The following is a 21,409-nucleotide window of genomic DNA, read 5'->3' on the forward strand; positions in this document are numbered from 1 at the left end:
GAGGATAATACAAACTTCTGAGCCAGAAAGCCCAAACAGATAATAAAAGCCCCTTCCGTATAAAGGGAACAACATCTGCTCTAATAATGTTCTTCTACATCACAATGAGACTCCCTGATCATATTAAAGTGAATCGACCAAATCTGAGCATTATGCCAGACTGCCCATAGGGGGTGCTGTTCAGGTTTTTTTACATTATTCTGTCATATCAATCATGCTCTTAATCACAGCAGATCCGTACATGGCAGGGGGGCCATCTGCTTGGGTGTGGGCCAAGCCAATGTGTATAGTGAAGATATTGAATGTTACAAAACATTGGGGCCTGCCAGGGAGGTGAGGGTGCGGGGGGCCTCTGGTTGGCCTGTGAGGCTATAGTTACCCCACTAACCCACACCTAATATTTTTTGAATTTGGCTTTTAGCAAAACCAGGCCATAAGAGTGGGGCTTCAGTTCATTTGAGAGATTTCCATGTTCTCTATACCTTGCTTGTCTGTGAAATAATATTGTAAATGTTTCCGAGTATCAATTTTAGTGCAATTAAGCCTCGTTACCAAACCGAGTATGTTTTCTATTAAATCTGTGTTCAAAAGTAAATAGGATTAGAGGCCTTTCTTGGGCGCTGGCCAATAAGCCAATAGGCTGGGATATATTGCTGGCATTAAAAGCACAACTTCACCATCAACTTTGTAGTAACCCCAAAGCCGGACATTCATTCTGTGAAAGGAAAAGCGGCAGGGAAGGGTTATAATAAAGTGTCGGCTGGTTATGGGGTTGGGGGGGGAGACTAAAAATAACAGGGAGAATAAAAATATGAAACAAGCTTATCGGCTCTCCAGCGTCTCCATTCTGACAGGTACTATAGGGAGCCGGCCGGCGGAATGGGCCATTTGGAGATTGCACGCCTGGCCTGCGACTGGGAAGAACAGGATTGTGGCCCGGAGCAGTTACAGATGACTTGTATATACTTCACTGCTCGCACACACTTCTCCTCCGCCCAAACCACTGCAGGAAGGTTGCCCAGATCTTGCGGCCATCTGGCTTACCGGCTAATTGTGGCACAACATGGCAGGATGCAGGGGCCCTAATTACAAACAGAATCTCAGGTCAGCACTCTGGAATTGCCATAGCACTCTCCTTAAGGGGAAATATACATCATATTCATGAGTCGGATTCCATTCAACTACTTCTAAATGGTTTACCTACTGCTTTTTTTTTTATTTTCCTAGCAAAAAACACCTGAAATTGCCCCAAACACCCCCAGCCCATTTATCTTCAGTAGGGAAAAACTACAACAAGGACTGGAAGGAAAATTTTATAAAGTGGTAGCAGAGTTCACCTCTTTCCACCGGTCTATTAGATTGGCTTAGATTCACCCAAAACTACTCATGAATTCAATGCCAAACACCAGTCCGGCACCCCTCAGCCTGCGGATACACTCCCAGGGGCGCCTCTCAGCCTGCGGATACACTCCCAGGGGCGCCTCTCAGCCTGCGGATACACTCCCAGGGGCGCCTCTCAGCCTGCGGATACACTCCCAGGGGCGCCTCTCAGCCTGCGGATACACTCCCAGGGGCGCCTCTCAGCCTGCGGATACACTCCCAGGGGCGCCTCTCAGCCTGCGGATACACTCCCAGGGGCGCCTCTCAGCCTGCGGATACACTCCCAGGGGCGCCTCTCAGCCTGCGGATACACTCCCGGGGGGCGCCTCTCAGCCTGCGGATACACTCCCGGGGGCGCCTCTCAGCCTGCGGATACACTCCCGGGGGCGCCTCTCAGCCTACAGATACACTCCCAGGGGCGCCTCTCAGCCTGCGGATACACTCCCAGGGGCGCCTCTCAGCCTGCGGATACACTCCCAGGGGCGCCTCTCAGCCTGCGGATACACTCCCAGGGGCGCCTCTCAGCCTGCGGATACACTCCCAGGGGCGCCTCTCAGCCTGCGGATACACTCCCAGGGGCGCCTCTCAGCCTGCGGATACACTCCCAGGGGCGCCTCTCAGCCTGCGGATACACTCCCAGGGGCGCCTCTCAGCCTGCGGATACACTCCCGGGGGCGCCTCTCAGCCTACAGATACACTCCCGGGGGCGCCTCTCAGCCTACAGATACACTCCCAGGGGCGCCTCTCAGCCTGCGGATACACTCCCAGGGGCGCCTCTCAGCCTGCGGATACACTCCCAGGGGCGCCTCTCAGCCTGCGGATACACTCCCAGGGGCGCCTCTCAGCCTGCGGATACACTCCCAGGGGCGCCTCTCAGCCTACGGATACACTCCCAGGGGCGCCTCTCAGCCTACGGATACACTCCCAGGGGCGCCTCTCAGCCTGCGGATACACTCCCAGGGGCGCCTCTCAGCCTACAGATACACTCCCAGGGGCGCCTCTCAGCCTACAGATACACTCCCAGGGGCGCCTCTCAGCCTACAGATACACTCCCAGGGGCGCCTCTCAGCCTGCGGATACACTCCCAGGGGCGCCTCTCAGCCTGCGGATACACTCCCAGGGGCGCCTCTCAGCCTACAGATACACTCCCAGGGGCGCCTCTCAGCCTACAGATACACTCCCAGGGGCGCCTCTCAGCCTGCGGATACACTCCCAGGGGGCGCCTCTCAGCCTGCGGATACACTCCCAGGGGCGCCTCTCAGCCTGCGGATACACTCCCAGGGGCGCCTCTCAGCCTGCGGATACACTCCCAGGGGCGCCTCTCAGCCTGCGGATACACTCCCAGGGGCGCCTCTCAGCCTGCGGATACACTCCCAGGGGCGCCTCTCAGCCTGCGGATACACTCCCAGGGGCGCCTCTCAGCCTGCGATACACTCCCAGGGGCGCCTCTCAGCCTGCGGATACACTCCCAGGGGCGCCTCTCAGCCTGCGGATACACTCCCAGGGGTGCCTCTCAGCCTGCGGATACACTCCCAGGGGCGCCTCTCAGCCTGCGGATACACTCCCAGGGGCGCCTCTCAGCCTGCGGATACACTCCCAGGGGCGCCTCTCAGCCTGCGGATACACTCCCAGGGGCGCCTCTCAGCCTGCGGATACACTCCCAGGGGCGCCTCTCAGCCTGCGGATACACTCCCCAGGGGCGCCTCTCAGCCTGCGGATACACTCCCAGGGGCGCCTCCTCAGCCTGCGGATACACTCCAAGGGGCGCCTCTCAGCCTGCGGATACACTCCCAGGGGCGCCTCTCAGCCTGCGGATACACTCCCAGGGGCGCCTCTCAGCCTGCGGATACACTCCCGGGGGCGCCTCTCAGCCTGCGGATACCACTCCCAGGGGCGCCTCTCAGCCTACAGATACACTCCCAGGGGCGCCTCTCAGCCTGCGGATACACTCCCAGGGGCGCCTCTCAGCCTGCGGATACACTCCCAGGGGCGCCTCTCAGCCTGCGGATACACTCCCAGGGGCGCCTCTCAGCCTGCGGATACACTCCCGGGGGCGCCTCTCAGCCTGCGGATACACTCCCAGGGGCGCCTCTCAGCCTACAGATACACTCCCAGGGGCGCCTCTCAGCCTGCGGATACACTCCCAGGGGCGCCTCTCAGCCTGCGGATACACTCCCAGGGGCGCCTCTCAGCCTGCGGATACACTCCCAGGGGCGCCTCTCAGCCTACAGATACACTCCCAGGGGTGCCTCTCAGCCTGCGGATACACTCCCAGGGGCACCTCTCAGCCTGCGGATACACTCCCAGGGGCGCCTCTCAGCCTGCGGATACACTCCCAGGGGCATCTCTCTGATCTGCAATGCTTCCGGTTGCAGCCACAATGATTTTTAAAAAAGCACAGTATCATTGGCTGGGAACCATCCCACAGGGATTGCTGATTTTTGCTACCATAAGATCACACTACTTTACCATAGCCCAGGCCCCAGGAGAGATATACAGTAGCAGAGAATACACAGAGGCCCAGCACAAAGTGCAACCCGTTCCATTATCCCATTCTACCCTATGGAACTATTCCTTACTGTACACTTGGCATCTCCTTCCCTGCTCTGCACGCTCCATTGTGCCGGGGAAGGAATACGAGAGAGACAAACAACCCCATCAGGTGGAACAAAAAAAAAAATGCCATTTTAAAATCGGGAAACAGATTTCTTTCTTGCTACGGTGTCAGAATCCATTTGCCAGCCGCTCAAGCAGAAGGCATCTTAAAAGAGCATCTGCCAAGAGTAATGTCCCCACTTCGGGAACAGATGTAAAATTACTTTCGTCCTCTGGAGAAGGAAATAGCATAGCAATTCACGTGAATCGCCGCCGCACTGCTTGACCTTCATGGGCCGCCATTTAGGCCTTACTCAGCAAGTTCTCTCCATACTCCACAAGGCAGAAATGTAATGGGAATGGGGGCACTTACGGGGCATGGAAACCAGAGGATGGCCTGTAGCTAAAAGGGGGTGATGTCATTAAGGTCCAGTAACCTTTACAGCCAATCAGCTGCTAGTGTTCTCATCTTCTAGCATCCTTATAGGGCAACAGCATTGGTGCCCAACATTCTACCCACCTACAACAACTGGGGGGAGGTTGGATATCACAAATGTATATACCACAGGGACCCCAGGTAAATGTCCTACCCTAAAACCAGCCCAAGCCATGTTATCTGTAACAAGTGTTCACTTTGGCTTAAAAGAAATACTTTGCAAATCATTTCTAGCAAGGAACAGCAGTCCCACCTTGCTTGATGGCAGGGATTTCATACATACACTCAGGATAAGAGCAAGTTTCTTGCACTATTTTTTTCCATCTCCCATGGATATCTTAGATGGACTTGGGTGGGCTGGGGGTATGGGCAGTACCAGGCTGTAGTGGGGCAACATTACAGGGTGTAAGTGGGGTATTCTATACCTAGAGAAACTGTATGGCCCTTGGGGGGTTCGTGTAGGAAATTCAGCAAACCTCCCTATAGGTAGGGACACAGATGTTAATCTAAACATCATATAAGCAGATTATTAAAGAAATGGCACATCTATATAGCACACGGCCCCCACTGAAACCGGACGTGGAAGCCAACACAGAGTAACAGCAAAAGAGAAAGCAAAGAAAAACACAATGAAAACTATCAAATTAAAAAGCAGAACAGAAAGCAGATAAAAGGGAGCACATAAAATAGATAGAAAATAATCAGATATGAGACATTGTCAAAAAGTATCTAGATATTGGTTTGTGTCAACTCGCTCCAACTCAGCTTAAAGTCCTCTTCTACTTTTAGACCCACACCCGACACCCCTTATATATGATTGAGCTAAGCCACCACTGGGGTCAACTCACACCAAACTCAGCCTAAAGTCCTCTTCTACTTTTAGACTTGCACCAGACCTGACCCCCCTTACATATAATTGGGATAAGCCACCACTGGGGTCAACTCACACCAAACTCAGCCTAAAGTCCTCTTCTACTTTTAGACTTGCACCAGACCTGACCCCCCTTACATATTATTGGGATAAGCCACCACTGGGGTCAACTCACACCAAACTCAGCCTAAAGTCCTCTTCTACTTTTAGATCCACACCCGACCTGACCCCCCTTATATATGATTGAGCTAAGCCACCACTGGGGTCAACTCACACCAAACTCAGCCTAAAGTCCTCTTCTACTTTTAGACTTGCACCAGACCTGACCCCCCTTATATAAAATTGGGATAAGCCACCACTGGGGTCAACTTGCACCAAACTCAGCCTGAAGTCCTCTACTACTTTTTGACCTGCACCGCACCCCCTTTATATATGATTGGGATAAGCCACCACTGGGGTCAACTCATACCAAACTCAGCCTGAAGTCCTCTTCTATTTTTTAACCTGCACGCAACCCGGCCCCCCTTATATATTAATGGAATAAGCCACCACTGGGGTCAACTTGCACCAAACTCAGCCTGAAGTCCTCTTCTACTTTTTGACCTGCACCCAACCCCCCTTATATATGATTGGGATACGCCACCACTGGGGTCAACTTGCACCAAACTCAGCCTGAAGTCCTCTTCTAATTTTAGACCCACACCCAACCCAAACTTCATGTGGGTACGTAATATCTCACTACTGTAACGGAATGAAGGTCACTACATTATAGCCTGTTCTTTGGCTTTTCATTGCAATTGAGCGAATTGAGGAAAACGTTGGGGAAGGGGAGGCTCTCACTGGAGAGTACAACAGTTTACAATATTAATGATGTACAATAGGGGAATGGGGGGAGCTGATATAAGGAGGCCATAAGTACTTGGGGAATATCAGCATATCACCCTTTCTTTCTCCTTGTCTCTCAGTAGCATGTTTGTAATGAGACGCCCCCGGTAAGCAATGATCAGTGAGTGATGGGGACGCCATTTAGCTCGTGTGTGAGTGCCTGACATTAGAGATTACATCGGAAGCCATTTATCCTTGTAATACAGAGCTTCATTCTAGGTGTTTCATCCGTCTTCTCTGAAGTGTATCAGTACCGAGTATTCTCTTAGTATCCTTGTTTAATGGAAAGGGGGGGGGAGGCAACAATGGCTGCCAGAATGGGGAATTAAATCATCCATACTTGTTATAAATGTATTTAAAAATCTGAGCTGTCAATCATATATTGCCTGCCTCGCCTCTATGCCTGTGGCATAGAGGCGGGGCAGGCAATATATGATTGACAGCTCAGATTTTTCATAACAATGACTTTAACTTTCCATTCAGCCCTTCCTAGATATCACCTAGATGGCAATTTCATAAGATTTTGGGGGGATACAAAGCTTTGCCTTTATAACAGTGTAAACAAAATGGCGCCAGCCTGCTTGCTGTGATAGTAAATCCCAAGTCTGAAGGGAAAAAAATGTAAATCATTTATACAGTGTAAGTAAAGTTTATTTTGCTCAACTAACATGAAAGAAAAGGATTTGGAATTCATTTTTAGGGTGACAGGTCCCCTTTAATGTAATGTGATTCTGCTACTGAGTCGTATTTACTAGTACTATTATTCATCCTATCAGGAAAATTGGTTTCAAACTGCCGTGCACCATATGTAGAAGAAGGAGCTTACATTTATGTGCTAAAGCAAGGGAGGAAGCTCTCCCCCAGTCACTGATCAGCAAACATCGTTAATTAGATCATTAGGAAAAGCACCGTTGCCATACAGGATGGGCAGCTTCAGCTGATTTCTCCATAAATAAGTGCTTAAAGGCAATTACACAATTGTACCGCTCTGCACAATACCTTAGTGCTGTTTAAATACGTCTTAGGGAAACAATGTCGCTGCTTCCCCTCCAGCCGGAACTCCAGCTCCCACAATGCCTTGCACACTTGGGACTCTCCTGTTCAGGTTTGTTAATTAAAAAACAGATGCAAAGCATTGTGGGAATCAGAGTCTTGGCTAGAGTGGGGCAGATGACAACTACAGGTATGGGATCCGTTATCTGGAAACCCATTATTCAGAAAGTTCCGAATTACGGAAAGCTCCTCTCCCATAGACTCCATTATAAGCAAATAATTCTAATTTTTGAAAATAATTTCCTGTTTCTCTGTAATAATAAAACAGTACCTGTACTTGATCCCAACTAAGATATAATTACCCCTTATTGGGGGCAGAACAGCCCTATTGGGTTTATTTAATGGTTAAATGATTCCCTTTTCTCTGTAATAATAAAACAGTACCTGTACTTGATCCCAACTAAGATATAATTACCCCTTATTGGGGCAGAACAGCCCTATTGGGTTTATTTAATGGTTAAATGATTCCCTTTTCTCTGTAATAATAAAACAGTACCTGCACTTGATCCCAACTAAGATATAATTACCCCTTATTGGGGGCAGAACAGCCCTATTGGGTTTATTTAATGGTTAAATGATTCCCTTTTCTCTGTAATAATAAAACAGTACCTGTACTTGATCCCAACTAAGATATAATTACCCCTTATTGGGGGCAGAACAGCCCTATTGGGTTTATTTCATGGTTAAATGATTCCCTTTTCTCTGTAATAATAAAACAGTACCTGCACTTGTGGCAAAACAATCCTATTGGGTTTAATTACTATTTAAATGATTTTCAGTAGACTTAAGGTATGGAGATCCAATTTACAGAAAGATCCCTTATCCGGAAAACCCCAGGTCCCGAGCATTCTGGATAACAGGTCCCATACCTGTACATTGTTCATGCAGTCAGGCAAGCATTGACGGAGAGATACTACTTTCAGATAACAGTAAATAGATAAAGAAGAATGTAGTAAAGCCGGCCATACTATTGGCCTATCATACGGCACACACAAGTCAAAACATCCGTTGGTATAACCTTTATCGGTTCAAAAAGCTGCTTACTTAATAACTAATACGAAACATGTCTACTTTACATAATGACAGCACCCTACTCTGCTTGTGGGCTAAACCCAACCCCCTGCATAGTCAGCAATAAATGCTTAAAAGGAAGGATTCTGTCTAAATTGCATCATTCATCAAGAATCTAATTAAGTATACACTTACTCAACATCTGGACATTTTGGCCAAACAACAGAATAGCCAAGATCCTTCCCTACCCAACCAGTACCCTTTCCAGTAAAGCAGCGTTGGACTTTCAGTAATTATCAATTGCCGAATGCTAATTACAAAAACACCCACTGCAGACAGATTAGCAATCGTCATCAACTGCAACCACTACGATGGCTCAAATAAATAGTTGTGATCAAAGTACCTTGTATAACATGCACTATGGGGCCAATACATTGGCACAGTTTCATTCTGTGCTTCCTACTTCTTAGAAACAGTTTGGGGAGACCCTTCAGCACAATAATGCCCTCATTCAGGATGGGTTTGCTGAGATGGAAGTGGACCCCCAACATCAGTGCCCAGCTCTAATGGTGGCCATACATGGGAAGATTTGAGCGGATCTTCTTCGGATATGCCCAACGGTGGGTGATGGAGCAAATTAGATTGTTTGGCCCTAGGGTCAAATGATGAAATTAAAACGGCAGGGATAGGCCCTGTCAGACCAAGGACCAATGAGCCAATATGGTCCTTGATCCGACAGAAAATCAAACCTGCCCAATCAAGATCTACCCAATTGTAGGCCGAATATCGGTCGGGTAGGCCCATTGGGGGCGCCCATACACGGGCAGATCTCAGTCTGGAGGACCAGAATCGGCAGCTAAAATCTACCACCTGGCCATCTGGCCACCTTAACACACACACACATATATATATTATATATATATATATATATATATATAAATGGAGACATATAGTAGATAGCATTCCCAGAATAATAGGAGAGGATGTTACAGCACCAAAGAGTGGACTAGTTTTTATATTAATACCCTTGGTTTGGAAATAAGTAGGACAGGCAGGTGTCCCTATACATGTAAAGGCTAATGGCATACAGAGCTTATGGATCCCCATGGACCAAAGACATCAGAACATATTTCCTAGCTAGCACTTCCAGTATATTGGCATCTATGGGTCAGTTATGGCTTCAGTAAACCCAGGACTAAATCTGGTTACTGGCAATGTTGAGTATAATTATAGAACATGGCTGTGGGCAGAAAGATCACTGTTGTTGCCCCTGGGAGGTCCTGGCTGATCCGATGGCCCAGTGTGCCATATGCTCCTGAGATTTCTTTGTAAAATCAAGACTTTACCTTTGTTGTGCCATTCCCGCCCGCTGTCAATCAACTGCGTCAGTCTAGGACTAAAAAGGGTAAATAATCTCTCCTGCCCCCGACGCCTCCACTCCCGGGAGTAACACTTCAGTGATAACTTTATTAATTAAGAGCCAGGGATGGAAGTTTGCTAAATGAAGCAAATGTTCTAATCTTTTCCCATCTAACTTCATTAAAACTGACAGGAAACCAAATATCACCATCTGTCAGGTAGCTGTAAAGTCTCTAAAAACAGCTCTGGGGAAGCAGCTTAATGCACAGCAAAGCCGGGGATGTTGCAAGTGTAACCTTTAATTCTTGGGACTAAACAAGAGCAAGCGTGTTTCTCTATTGTGTACAGGGTGCCCCCTGCCTAGCCAAAGCCCTACGCTCCACAAATAACCTGCATGTCTACTGGGCAGGCCTTCATCTACTGTACAACTACAGCCATTCACTGAAATATGGTGGGATCAGAACTACAGGCTCATAAACCCCCACCAAATACCCTGCAGTTGATAGCTCCCTGTATTGGTAACCAACAGAAGAAAATATGGTCAGGCCCGGGGCCCAAGGCCCATAAAGATGGCAAACAACCTTTGGCATGAATAACAATTGGTAAGAATGTCATCTATTCTCTCAGTACAAGTGAGGGAATACAGGGGTATGGGGAGATAGCTCTCAGTACAAGTGAGGGAATACAGGGGTAGGGGGGATAGCTCTCAGTACAAGTGAGGGAATACAGGGGTAGGGGAGATAGCTCTCAGTACAAGTGAGGGAATACAGGGGTATGGGAGATAGCTCTCAGTACAAGTGAGGGAATACAGGGGTATGGGGGATAGCTCTCAGTACAAGTGAGGGAATACAGGGGTAGGGGAGATAGCTCTCAGTACAAGTGAGGGAATACAGGGGTAGGGGGGATAGCTCTCAGTACAAGTGAGGGAATACAGGGGTAGGGGGGATAGCTCTCAGTACAAGTGAGGGAATACAGGGGTAGGGGAGATAGCTCTCAGTACAAGTGAGGGAATACAGGGGTATGGGGGATAGCTCTCAGTACAAGTGAGGGAATACAGGGGTAGGGGGGATAGCTCTCAGTACAAGTGAGGGAATACAGGGGTAGGGGAGATAGCTCTCAGTACAAGTGAGGGAATACAGGGGTATGGGGGATAGCTCTCAGTACAAGTGAGGGAATACAGGGGTAGGGGGGATAGCTCTCAGTACAAGTGAGGGAATACAGGGTTATGGGAGATAGCTCTCAGTACAAGTGAGGGAATACAGGGGTAGGGGGGATAGCTCTCAGTACAAGTGAGGGAATACAGGGTTATGGGAGATAGCTCTCAGTACAAGTGAGGGAATACAGGGGTAGGGGAGATAGCTCTCAGTACAAGTGAGGGAATACAGGGGTAGGGGAGATAGCTCTCAGTACAAGTGAGAGAATACAGCGGTATGGGAGATAGCTCTCAGTACAAGTTGCCCCAGGGACTGGTCCGATTGCCATCTTGGAGTCGGGATGGAATTTTTTCCCCTCTGCAGCAAATTAGAGAGGCTTCAGATGGGGTTTTTGCCTTCCTCTGGATCAACTAGCAGTTAGGCAGGTTATATATAGGCATTATGGTTGAACATGATGGGAGTGTGTCTTTTTTCAACCCCACTTACCTCTTATTTACCAAGGTCGCCAAACTAGTAATCTCTGCCTGATTTGGCCTCCCCCTGGGCAAATAGGACTGATCCTATTATTATCCCCCTGGCCCAGTGGCGTAGCGAGGGGGGTGCCGAGGGGGCCATGGCCCCGGGCGGTGTATCAGAAGGGGCGGCGGCGGCTCCTTCTCTCTTACAGGCAACAGGCGCTTTTATAAGGTTGCGCCCGTGCGTATGACGTCACACGTCAGCGACGAGGCGCAACCTTATAGAAGCGCCTGTTGCCTGTAAGAGAGAAGGAGCCGCCGCCGATGGTCTGTTGGGGGTATGTACTATGGGGGAAATTGGGGGCACTGTGTGGGGGCTACTGTCTATGGGGAAATTGGGGCACTTTCCATGGGGGGGGCCAGGTCTTTGTGGGGTATTGTGTATGGGGGCACTTCCTATTGGGGGCACTGTGTATGGGGCAATTGGGGCTCTGTGTATGAGGGCACTTTCTATTGGGGGGCAAGATCTTTGGGGGGTATTGTCTATGGGGACACTGTGTATGGGGCAATTGGGGCACTGTGTATGGGGGCACTTCCTATTGGGGGCACTTTGTATGGGGCAATTGGGGGCACTGTTTATGGGGGCACTTTCTATTGGGGGAACTGTGTATGGGGCAATTGGGGCACTGTGTATGGGGGCACTTTCTGTGGGGGGGCAAGGTCTTTGGGGGGTACTGTCTATGGGGGAACTGTGTATGGGGAAATTGGGGCACTGTGTATGGGGGCACTTCCTATTGGGGGCACTGTCTAAGGGTAATTGGGGGCACTGTGTGGAGGGGGCTGTCTATGGGGACACTGTGTATGGGGCAATTGGAGGCACTGTCTATGGGGAAATTGGGGCACTTTCTATGGGCAATTGGAGGCAATGTGTGTGGGGGGCACTGTGTATGGGGCAATTGGGGGCACTGTGTATGGGGGTACTGTCTATGGGGCAGTTGTATGGGGGGACCGTGGCCAGAATAGCGTTAGGGGGGCCTGGCCAGCATAGTGTTAGGGGGCACTGTGGTAGGGTGACCCTAATACGTTTTATGTCTGTGTGTCCTGTACTGATGGGAGGGGCCCCGTGATTTCTGATGGCGGCCCTGCCACCATGGGCAGCCACGGACGCACAGCTGAATCCACTTTTGACAATTATGACATGCGCACCGCATTTCAAATTCAATCAAAAAAAAAAAAAAATTTAATGCTGCTTTTTTTATTTTGTCTATTTTTTTTAAGAATAACTAAATAGAGGGGCGGCAAATTTCCGGTCAGCCCCAGGCGACAAAGGCCACGCTACGCCACTGCCCTGGCCAATAACTGAATCATACAGTGGTTGAATCTGTTTAGGCCTCTCAATGGCCCTTTACATGGGTCAATACATTTCTGCAGGGGGGAAATTAATTTTATCTTTTGCCTTGGCCTGTGCCCTAACCCCTCAACCACTACTACTCTCCTGCCACACTCCAGCTCCATGGCACTGCCCCCCTGGGAACTATGTGCTCCGTATAGGCCTGATTGGAATCCACCACTGACTGCTTGGTCTGAAGGAACAATGTATGGCCATCTTAACTTCACTTATGGCAAGCCCACCCTGAATAATAAAACTACTAAAATTTGCAATAAAAAGTATTGAAAACTAAAAGTTTTAATATATAGTATTTCTTGGTGCCACAGGCCTGGGCCTTCCGGCCTATGTTGCGGATACACCCATGTTTGGCACAGAGAGTAAAACCTCAAATCTGGAAGCATTTTTCACAATGGAAAATACATGTAATAAAATAATAAAACATGGGTAAAGTGTGAATATACCACTATAGAATAGTGATCATAAGGGGGCCGAGGGGGGCGACACTACACCTGCACTGCTGAAGGTTGGCCTTTTCCGCATACAGCAGCTTCCCCTTTAAAACACCTGAATGTATCGCCAGCGCCAGGCAGTTTAATAAAAAGCACAGAATGGAGAGCCAGCAGCAGCGATGGAGAAATGGACAAGTGCCCGAGTCTTTTCTTTTAGACCAAACTAGCGAAATGGGCAGATTTAAAGAAAGCAAAGCAGGAAGCGAGCGGCGGAGAAATAAAACACATTAATGGCACGGCACATTGATTTTTCTCAAGTACTGGAGTGTAAGGACTGCTAGCAAGTTAATAGCTTTGAAATAAATATATCATCTCGTGACTCGCAAACACAGCGCCCCTGGTCCAGGCTCCCATTCTTACTCCCTGCGCCCCAGGAAACATATATATAATATACACACAATTGTACACACATATACATTATATATATTATTATTATTATTAACATTTATTTATAAAGCGCCAACATATCCCGCAGCGCTGTACAATAAGTGGGTTACATACATTGGACATACAGAGTAACATATAAAGCAATCAGTAACCGATACAGGAGGTGAAGAGAGCCCTGCCCAAAAGAGCTTACAATCTACATGGAGAAGTATATGTTGTATTTGTTTTGTTTAAATCAGTTCAACAGCTGTAATAACTTGAGAGCCCCTTCTGCATTGGGATGTGAGTAATCCTGCAGAGGTGATTATTGGGACGTGGAACCAATGACTAAACACCTGACACGGCGCATGGGATCTCTGCTATATAAAATACAGCATGCAGTAAGCCCAGGCTGCGGCTGTGTTTGGACTACAATTCCCAGCAGCCCCTAGCAGTGTGAGACAGCTGTTGTGGAACAAGCCAATGTCCCAGGGGGTCTGTAGTAGGGACTGCCCCAGGACTCTTCCCTGCTGATTAGTCTCTGAGGCATGCTGGGAGTTGTAGTGCAATCACAGCGGTGGGTTTGAGGATAATTAATGAAGCCGTGACAAGCGTCAATCCCCTGAGCAAACAGGAGAGGGGCCACCCAGACAAACTCTTCTCCCCAGAGGGGGCCGCAACACTATATTTAACATCACAGAAACCACAACACAGAGATTAACCCCCCTGAGCGACCGCTGGGTCTGCAGCCGGAACGCTCCCCTCGTCTGCCTGCGGGGTATCTGCATTATACACGGCACGGAAACACAATACAGGCGGCTTCTCCTTCAATCAAACTTCTGCTGAGCAATATATAATACACATTGATTCAGAGCATTACACAATATAAATCATAATAGCATGAACAATAGAAGCCCCCGCTCCCCATAATAAGCCCAAGGATTAATGCCCCCCCCAGCCCTGATCAAGCCATTTGTGTGCAGCGAGCAAATGCAGATTAGACTGTAAAATATACAAACCACCCCCCCTTCCCCTGATCCATTTACAAGACACACACACACAGCATGGGATCAAAGGCACCCCACCCACTGCTTGAGATAACCCCCCCCCAGCCCCCACACTGCCCTATCCCCCACCACAAAGAACGGGAAATGAAAACATTGCAAATGGCAGATGGGTACAAACCTTGCATCTCCAAGCTTTACAGGGTTTTTTTCCCAAACAGAATTTGCTAGGGCTTGTGAAAATATGAAGCAGTGAAGCGGCCGGCCAATCGGCGCGTACAAACATTTCTCCGGAGCCAATCGGCGGCGGCCACCAGCTGCACGCCGGCCAATGGCAGGAGGGCTGACTCCTCCAGTCACACAAGCAAAGAGAGGGATGGAAAGAGGAGGGTGGGGAGAGGGGCCGAGAGAAAGAAAATAGGAAAAAGCCTCAGTCACAGGCACAGCTGAAATGAAAGTGCCGGGGAGGGAGGTGGGTGGAGAAGCCAAGGCTGCAGGGTGGAAAAAAATGAGAGAGGGGGAGGGAGAATAGATATTAAAGTTTGAAGGGAGACAAAGACAGGATGTCAGTACCAGCCAGTAGTACCGCTCCATTCCCAGCAGAACCACCCCAGTCCGGCACAACTTATATCCCATCAACAGCTGTACCAGGGCAGGGCTGGCGGGTACGGGCTGGGGGGCTCCATGAGATCAGTCTGCTGCTGCCCAATTAATCTCACTTTATAGGGGATTTCCCCACACAAACAAAATATTGTGCATAATGGACAATCCCCACGGCATTAAAGTTCTTTCTACATGTTATAAAGCCCTTGCAACAATGTAGCAATAGCCACTTCCCAGTCTGCCCAATCACATTCCTTTCACTACGTTGTTATAGAATATAAACAGCCGAACAGATTCTGCTTTTCGTAAAACAATTATCTTTCTAAATTACTTTAGACCCTTTGGAAATGTGAGTGAATGAATACTGGGAAGTTGCTTTAAATGGCAGTTTTTGTCAATAGCTTTTTGGGTGGAGTTGCCCTTTGACGCTGTATAAAAAGAATAATTGTATCACTCATAACTGGGGGCTGTAAGGTTCCCCCCCGCCATCAGGGCAGGTGGTCTTCTGGGGAAGGAATCTTCATGGAAGGGACGGTAGCCTTATTATTAAGTATTTGGAAATTGCCAGCCCTAGCTGCCAGCATTAACATTTAAATGGGAGCGCTAATGGGAAATGCACTGAGCTGTGCTGAAACGCAGGCGGCTCAATATCAGGTGCGCGCCATTATTCTCTCTCCGAGGGGAGTTATAGAGGGAATCCACCTGTGGGAAAGCATCTTCCCCCTCCCCTGTCTGAACAATAAACTCTCCCTATAGAAACACACAGATTCCAGATTTGTGACTGGGAGAAAAAGGAAAAATAAATGGGTCGCTCCGAGCATGCCACGCCCAATTATATAAGGGCCACACCTACTTTGACATGATACAGTCCCCCCCCCCCCCCTAAAAATGCAAAAAGAAACAAGGGCCTCATTATAAGATTCCAGGGTTTTGGAGATGTCAGAATATTTCAAAGCGGAGTTGAAAAGGGGGAAGGATAAGAGTCAGTTACATTATTAAGGTGACCAGAGGGCAGAGGCTTCTGGGTAAAAAAATGTTACATGTGTGACATGCTGGGTAAAAAAAATAGCACTATGTGCTATTTTGTTCATAAAAACAGGGTTGGACTGGGGGGTGCAGGGCCCACCGAGGCTCCCGCTGGCCACATCCCCCGCACCCCCTAACCCCCCTGCAGGGTCCCCCACCCAACATCTTCCCCTGAGCACGAGTACGTTTAACACGTCAGGAGAGGAATGGTCGGCTGGGGGAGCGCCGGCAAGGGTTGGGTCTGTGCTGACGAGACCCACTAGGGCTCAGGCCCAACGGGATTTTTCCCAGTGTCCCGGGTGGGCAGCTTGAGCTGAGTGGCAGATTTTATAAATGGAGGGATATCTGGTAGCCCAAGGCAATAACAAATCCGCCCCCTATCAGATTCCCCTGCCCAATCAGCAAACAGCTGGTGATGGCTACAAGTGTATCCGCCTCCTGAGGGCTCCACTCGAGGCCCTTACACACAGTAATGTGCTATGAACCAGGACACAAGTGCTACTGCTCATTCAAAAATACTTGCTCCAGGGTTCCGGCTGCATTTAGCACCTAGGTCTGGGTTGGATCTCCATATTTTTACTACTAAAAAAATAAATAAATAATAAACCCAATAGGGCTGTTCTGCCCCAATAAGGGGTAATTATATCTTAGTTGGGATCAAGTACAGGTACTGTTTTATTATTACAGAGAAAAGGGAATCATTTAACCATTAAATAAACCCAATAGGGCTGTTCTGCCCCAATAAGGGGTAATTATATCTTAGTTGGGATCAAGTACAGGTACTGTGTTATTATTACAGAGAAAAGGGAATCATTTAACCATGAAATAAACCCAATAGGGCTGTTCTGCCCCCAATAAGGGGTAATTATATCTTAGTTGGGATCAAGTACAGGTACTGTTTTATTATTACAGAGAAAAGGGAATCATTTAACCATTAAATAAACCCAATAGGGCTGTTCTGCCCCCAATAGGGGGTAATTATATCTTAGTTTGGATCAAATACAAAAAAGAAAATAATTTTACAAAATTAGAATTATTTGATAAAAATGGACTTTATGGGAGATGGCCTTTCTGTAATTTAGAGCTTCCTAGTAGCGATGTACCCGACCCTAACCCGCCCGCTCCCAGTGACTGTACCTTTCCTTCTCCTTTAAAGGGGTTGTTCACCTTGGAGTTAATTTTTAGTATGATGTACAGAGCAATGTTCTGCGACAATTTGCAATTGGTCTTCATTTTTTTTTTATTACTTGCAGTTCTTAAGTTAGCTCACTTTTTGATCAGCAACTCTGCAGTTTGGAGTTTCAGCAGTGAAATGGTTGCTAGGGTCCTAATTACCTTAGTGACCAGGGAGTGGTTTGAATGAGAGGATGGTATATGAATAAGAGAAGACTGAATAGAAAAACAAGTTATAAAATGTAACAATAACAATAAAACTTTAGCCTCACAGAGCAGTCGTTTTTTGGCTGCCGGGGTCAGTGACCCCCATTTGAAAGCTGAAATGAGTTGGAAGAAAAGGCAAATAGATCAAAAACTATAAGAAATATATAATAAAGACCAATTGAAGAGTTGCTTAGAATAGGCAGTTCTATAACATACTAAAAGGTAACATAAAGGTGAAGTACCCGTATAAGTCCATTGGATGCTAACCCTTACAAATGTATCATGCCTTCGCCCAATGTCCAGGTGTGCAAATAGGGGATTCAAGGAGACCCTCAGGGAACCCTAAAGCCTATGAGTACTGCTCTTGGTTTTATTCCAATGATTATTTGAGGTTTTGCTTTTAATTGGTTCTGGTCCATTCATTGTTAGAGTTTTCACAGTAGCACAGTAAGTTTACGGAACAGAACCGCCCTTGGCTCTTACCATAAGGTACCATTTCCCTGACATGATTCCAACTGGACTAATAGCATTGTGGTTCTTGCTGATGCTACAAAGTGCTACCGAGCTGCAAACCTTCCCCTGAAACTGCCATTGTCAGGAAAGAACAGAAAAAGGCAGAGAAGAAAATGCTCTACTGATTCATTCATTCTTGGCTATTATATTGTCTGAGCACTGTAACATCGGGGAGGGAGCCATTTGCTAAACGCATTGATACGGAAATCAAACGATAAAGCTGAGAATATAGATCTGATACTGTAAGGGAGATCAGTTTCAGCCAGACCCTCGTGTAAACCAGGGGCAGTATAACAGGAAAGCCCCTTTACCCCAGTCAGTAGGGGTCATTCACTTAGACCAGGGGCAAAGTACAAGAGCACTAAAGCTGCCCATACACTATGAGATACACTGTTTTCCAAGGTTGCCAACACACAGATCTATTTCCCCACATGCCCACCTAGGGTGGCCCTAGGGCCAAACGACTGGATTACAACAATGGGAACATGAGCCGTCAGAGCGAGGACCACATTAATGAGCCAATGAAACCCTCAATCCTAAGGGAAGATCAAACTTGCCCAATTGACGTCTGGATGATTTCCAGCCCAATATCAGAGGGGTAGGCCTGTCCGAGAGCCATGCAGAGAAGCCACCAAGTTGCCTAATGGGCTCAAATTGTCAGCTTAAATCTGCCCGTTAAGGGTTCCTATATGCCTCTCCTAATCCCATGATGAATACAGTGCTGACTAATGTAGGCAGTGGGACCATAGTACCAGCCACAGATATAGAGCCCACAGACCGCCCTCAATTTATGTAGGGTGCAGGCTACACAAAATGGTGGATGGCGCCTGTTTTTTTCACTATGCCTTCTTGCTCATAAATGAGCCCTATGGACTGGGTCAAAAGTTGTGATGCCCTGTGAACTGAAAAGAACTATCATCTACCAATAGGCAGCATCAGACTGCAACGCCTGGGGCCAATCAGAGAGCCAGACATCCAAAACCCACATTTACAGCTATTACATGTAAACAGTGTTAGGGGGAACTCCACCCAAACACAACTTAAGCTTTTTGAAAAGAAAACATAATTTCAAGCAACTTTGTAATATACATCAAATAAAAAATGTGCAGCCTTTACATGATTCTTAATGTAATAATGTGGTTTGGAACAGTTCCCTAAGCCCCACCCCCTGTTCCCCTGCTGATCTGGCTGACTACTTTGTGACTCAAATAAAATGTAACAGTAGTCGCTTGTCCTCAGCCGCCTTCAGCCTGCCTCCTCCCAATCCCACAATTCCCTGCTGCACACGTGATGTCAATAAGGAAAGGAACATCCCAGTGCAATGCATTGTGGGTTATGTAGTTCCTGCATGCTGTCTGTAAGCTGTGGGGAAGTTATTACAATCAGTGTTTTAGTCCCTCCTCCCCTGCCAGGATTTCAAATGATGCAGAAAGAGAAGAACAGTTTTGCAGCTGGATTTCAGCATATACAAATGGTATTTATTCCTACTTTCTGAAGGAACAGATTACAGTGATAGGGATATTAGGGGTTTCAGAGGGATGACCCCTAAACCATAGTTGTATATATATATATTGCCTATCCTATTCTGTCTCCCTGTGAATCAGATCAGATACCTCTGTGCCAATGTCCCTGGGGCAGATTTTAAAGGAACAGCAACTCCAAAAAATAAAAGAGCTTTAAAGTAATAAATATATAATGCACTGTTGCCCTGCACTGGTAAAACTGGTGTGTTTGCTACAGCAGTGTTTTTCAACCTTTTTTGGGCAAAGGCACACTTGTTTCATGAAAAAAATCACAAGGCACACCACCATTAGAAAATGTTAAAAAATTTAACTCTGTGCCCAGCAGCAGTGCCCCCCTAGTACATTGGTGCCAAGAGCAGTGCCCCCCTAGTACATTGGTGCCAAGAGCAGTGCCCCCCTAGTACATTGGTGCCAAGAGCAGTGCCCCCCTAGTACATTGGTGCCAAGAGCAGTGCCCCCCTAGTACATTGGTGCCCAGCAGCAGTGCCCCCCTAGTACATTGGTGCCAAGAGCAGTGCCCCCCTAGTACATTGGTGCCCAGCAGCAGTGCCCCCCTAGTACATTGGTGCCAAGAGCAGTGCCCCCCTAGTACATTGGTGCCAAGAGCAGTGCCCCCCTAGTACATTGGTGCCCAGCAGCAGTGCCCCCCTAGTACATTGGTGCCCAGCAGCAGTGCCCCCCTAGTACATTGGTGCCCAGCAGCAGTGCCCCCTAGTACATTGGTGCCAAGAGCAGTGCCCCCCTAGTACATTGGTGCCCAGCATCAGTGCCCCCCTAGTACATTGGTGCCAAGAGCAGTGCCCCCCTAGTACATTGGTGCCCTGCCTACGGCACACCAGGCAACATCTCGCGGCGGTTGAAAAACGCTGTGCTACAGTAACACTACTATAATTTATATAATAAGCTGCTGTGTAGCCACGGGGGCAGCCATTCAAGCTGGAAAAAAAGGAGAAAAGGCACAGGTTACATAGCAGATAACAGATAAGTTCTGTAGAATACAATAGTGTTTTATCTGTTATCTGCTATGTGCCTGTGCCTTTTCTCCTTTGAATGGCTGCCCCCATGGCTACATAGCAGCTTATTTATATAAATTATAGTAGACTTTCTGAAGTCAACACACAACTTTTACCAGTGCAGGGCAGCAGCACATTATATTTTAGTTACTTTTATACACTTTCATTTTTTGATGTTACTGTTCCTTTAATGATACAAATCTATACACAAAAGTCCCTGAGCCTGTGACAAATCTGCATTTATGTTGGAAGCCCCTAGCCGGGCAGCCCTGTTGTGGCCAATATATGTAACGCCGCTGCTACCAGCCGTCCCTGTATTGTTCTTTGTGAATAGCGAATAAATCTATTTTACACCCCCCCCCCCCGCACTAGTGCAACACCAATAAAAGTTCCCCTGGCAGATTCGGTGAAGCCTTTATTCGCAAGGTGCCCCGCGCGCCCGTTAAAGCCGCAGTAGTAAAATAGTGGCTGTGACAAATTACCCGTTCGTGGCATCTGTGACAATCGATAAACTGCCCCAGCCAATGAATGAACTATAGATCATACGGCGTTTTTATGAAAGAGTCGTCCGGCGATAACCAAGTAATGGGGATGCTTCCAAGCATAAGATTAAATGACACGCCGGGCAAATCTGCCGCCGCGCGATAAACCCCGGGAGTAGCACGTGCCATGGAGCCGGGCCCAGCCCTCACAGTCTATACAGGGCCTTGTAGGAAGCATTAACCCACATAATGGCAGCCAAATTTGCAGAGAGCAGAATATGCGATCGGACTTGCCTTGATCATTATATTTTGTACTGTTCTCTGCATCACAAGGAGCATTTATTCTACCCCCCCCCCCACACACACACACAAACAGCTTGTTAGCTTTATTATATGTACCA

At 48.0% G+C, this 21,409-nt stretch overlaps 1 protein-coding gene across 2 annotated transcripts in view; it reads right to left on the reverse strand.

Annotated features, from left to right (window-relative positions):
• The window catches only part of ctbp1 (C-terminal binding protein 1), a 277,705-nt gene that overhangs the window by 87,920 nt on the left and 168,376 nt on the right, over window positions 1-21,409 (reverse strand). The window contains exon 1 of one of the 2 annotated variants that reach the window (XM_012960343.3): window positions 14,650-14,897. The exons of the other annotated variant lie outside the window; for it this stretch is intronic. Within the exon in view, the coding sequence (XP_012815797.1) occupies window positions 14,650-14,656 (7 nt within the window). The 5' untranslated portion in view covers window positions 14,657-14,897. Of the gene's footprint in view, window positions 1-14,649; window positions 14,898-21,409 lie in introns of those variants that run through there. 2 annotated transcript variants of the gene reach the window in all.

This window comes from Xenopus tropicalis, chromosome 1 (assembly GCF_000004195.4).
Source record: "Xenopus tropicalis strain Nigerian chromosome 1, UCB_Xtro_10.0, whole genome shotgun sequence".
Taxonomy (NCBI): Eukaryota; Metazoa; Chordata; class Amphibia; order Anura; family Pipidae; genus Xenopus; species Xenopus tropicalis.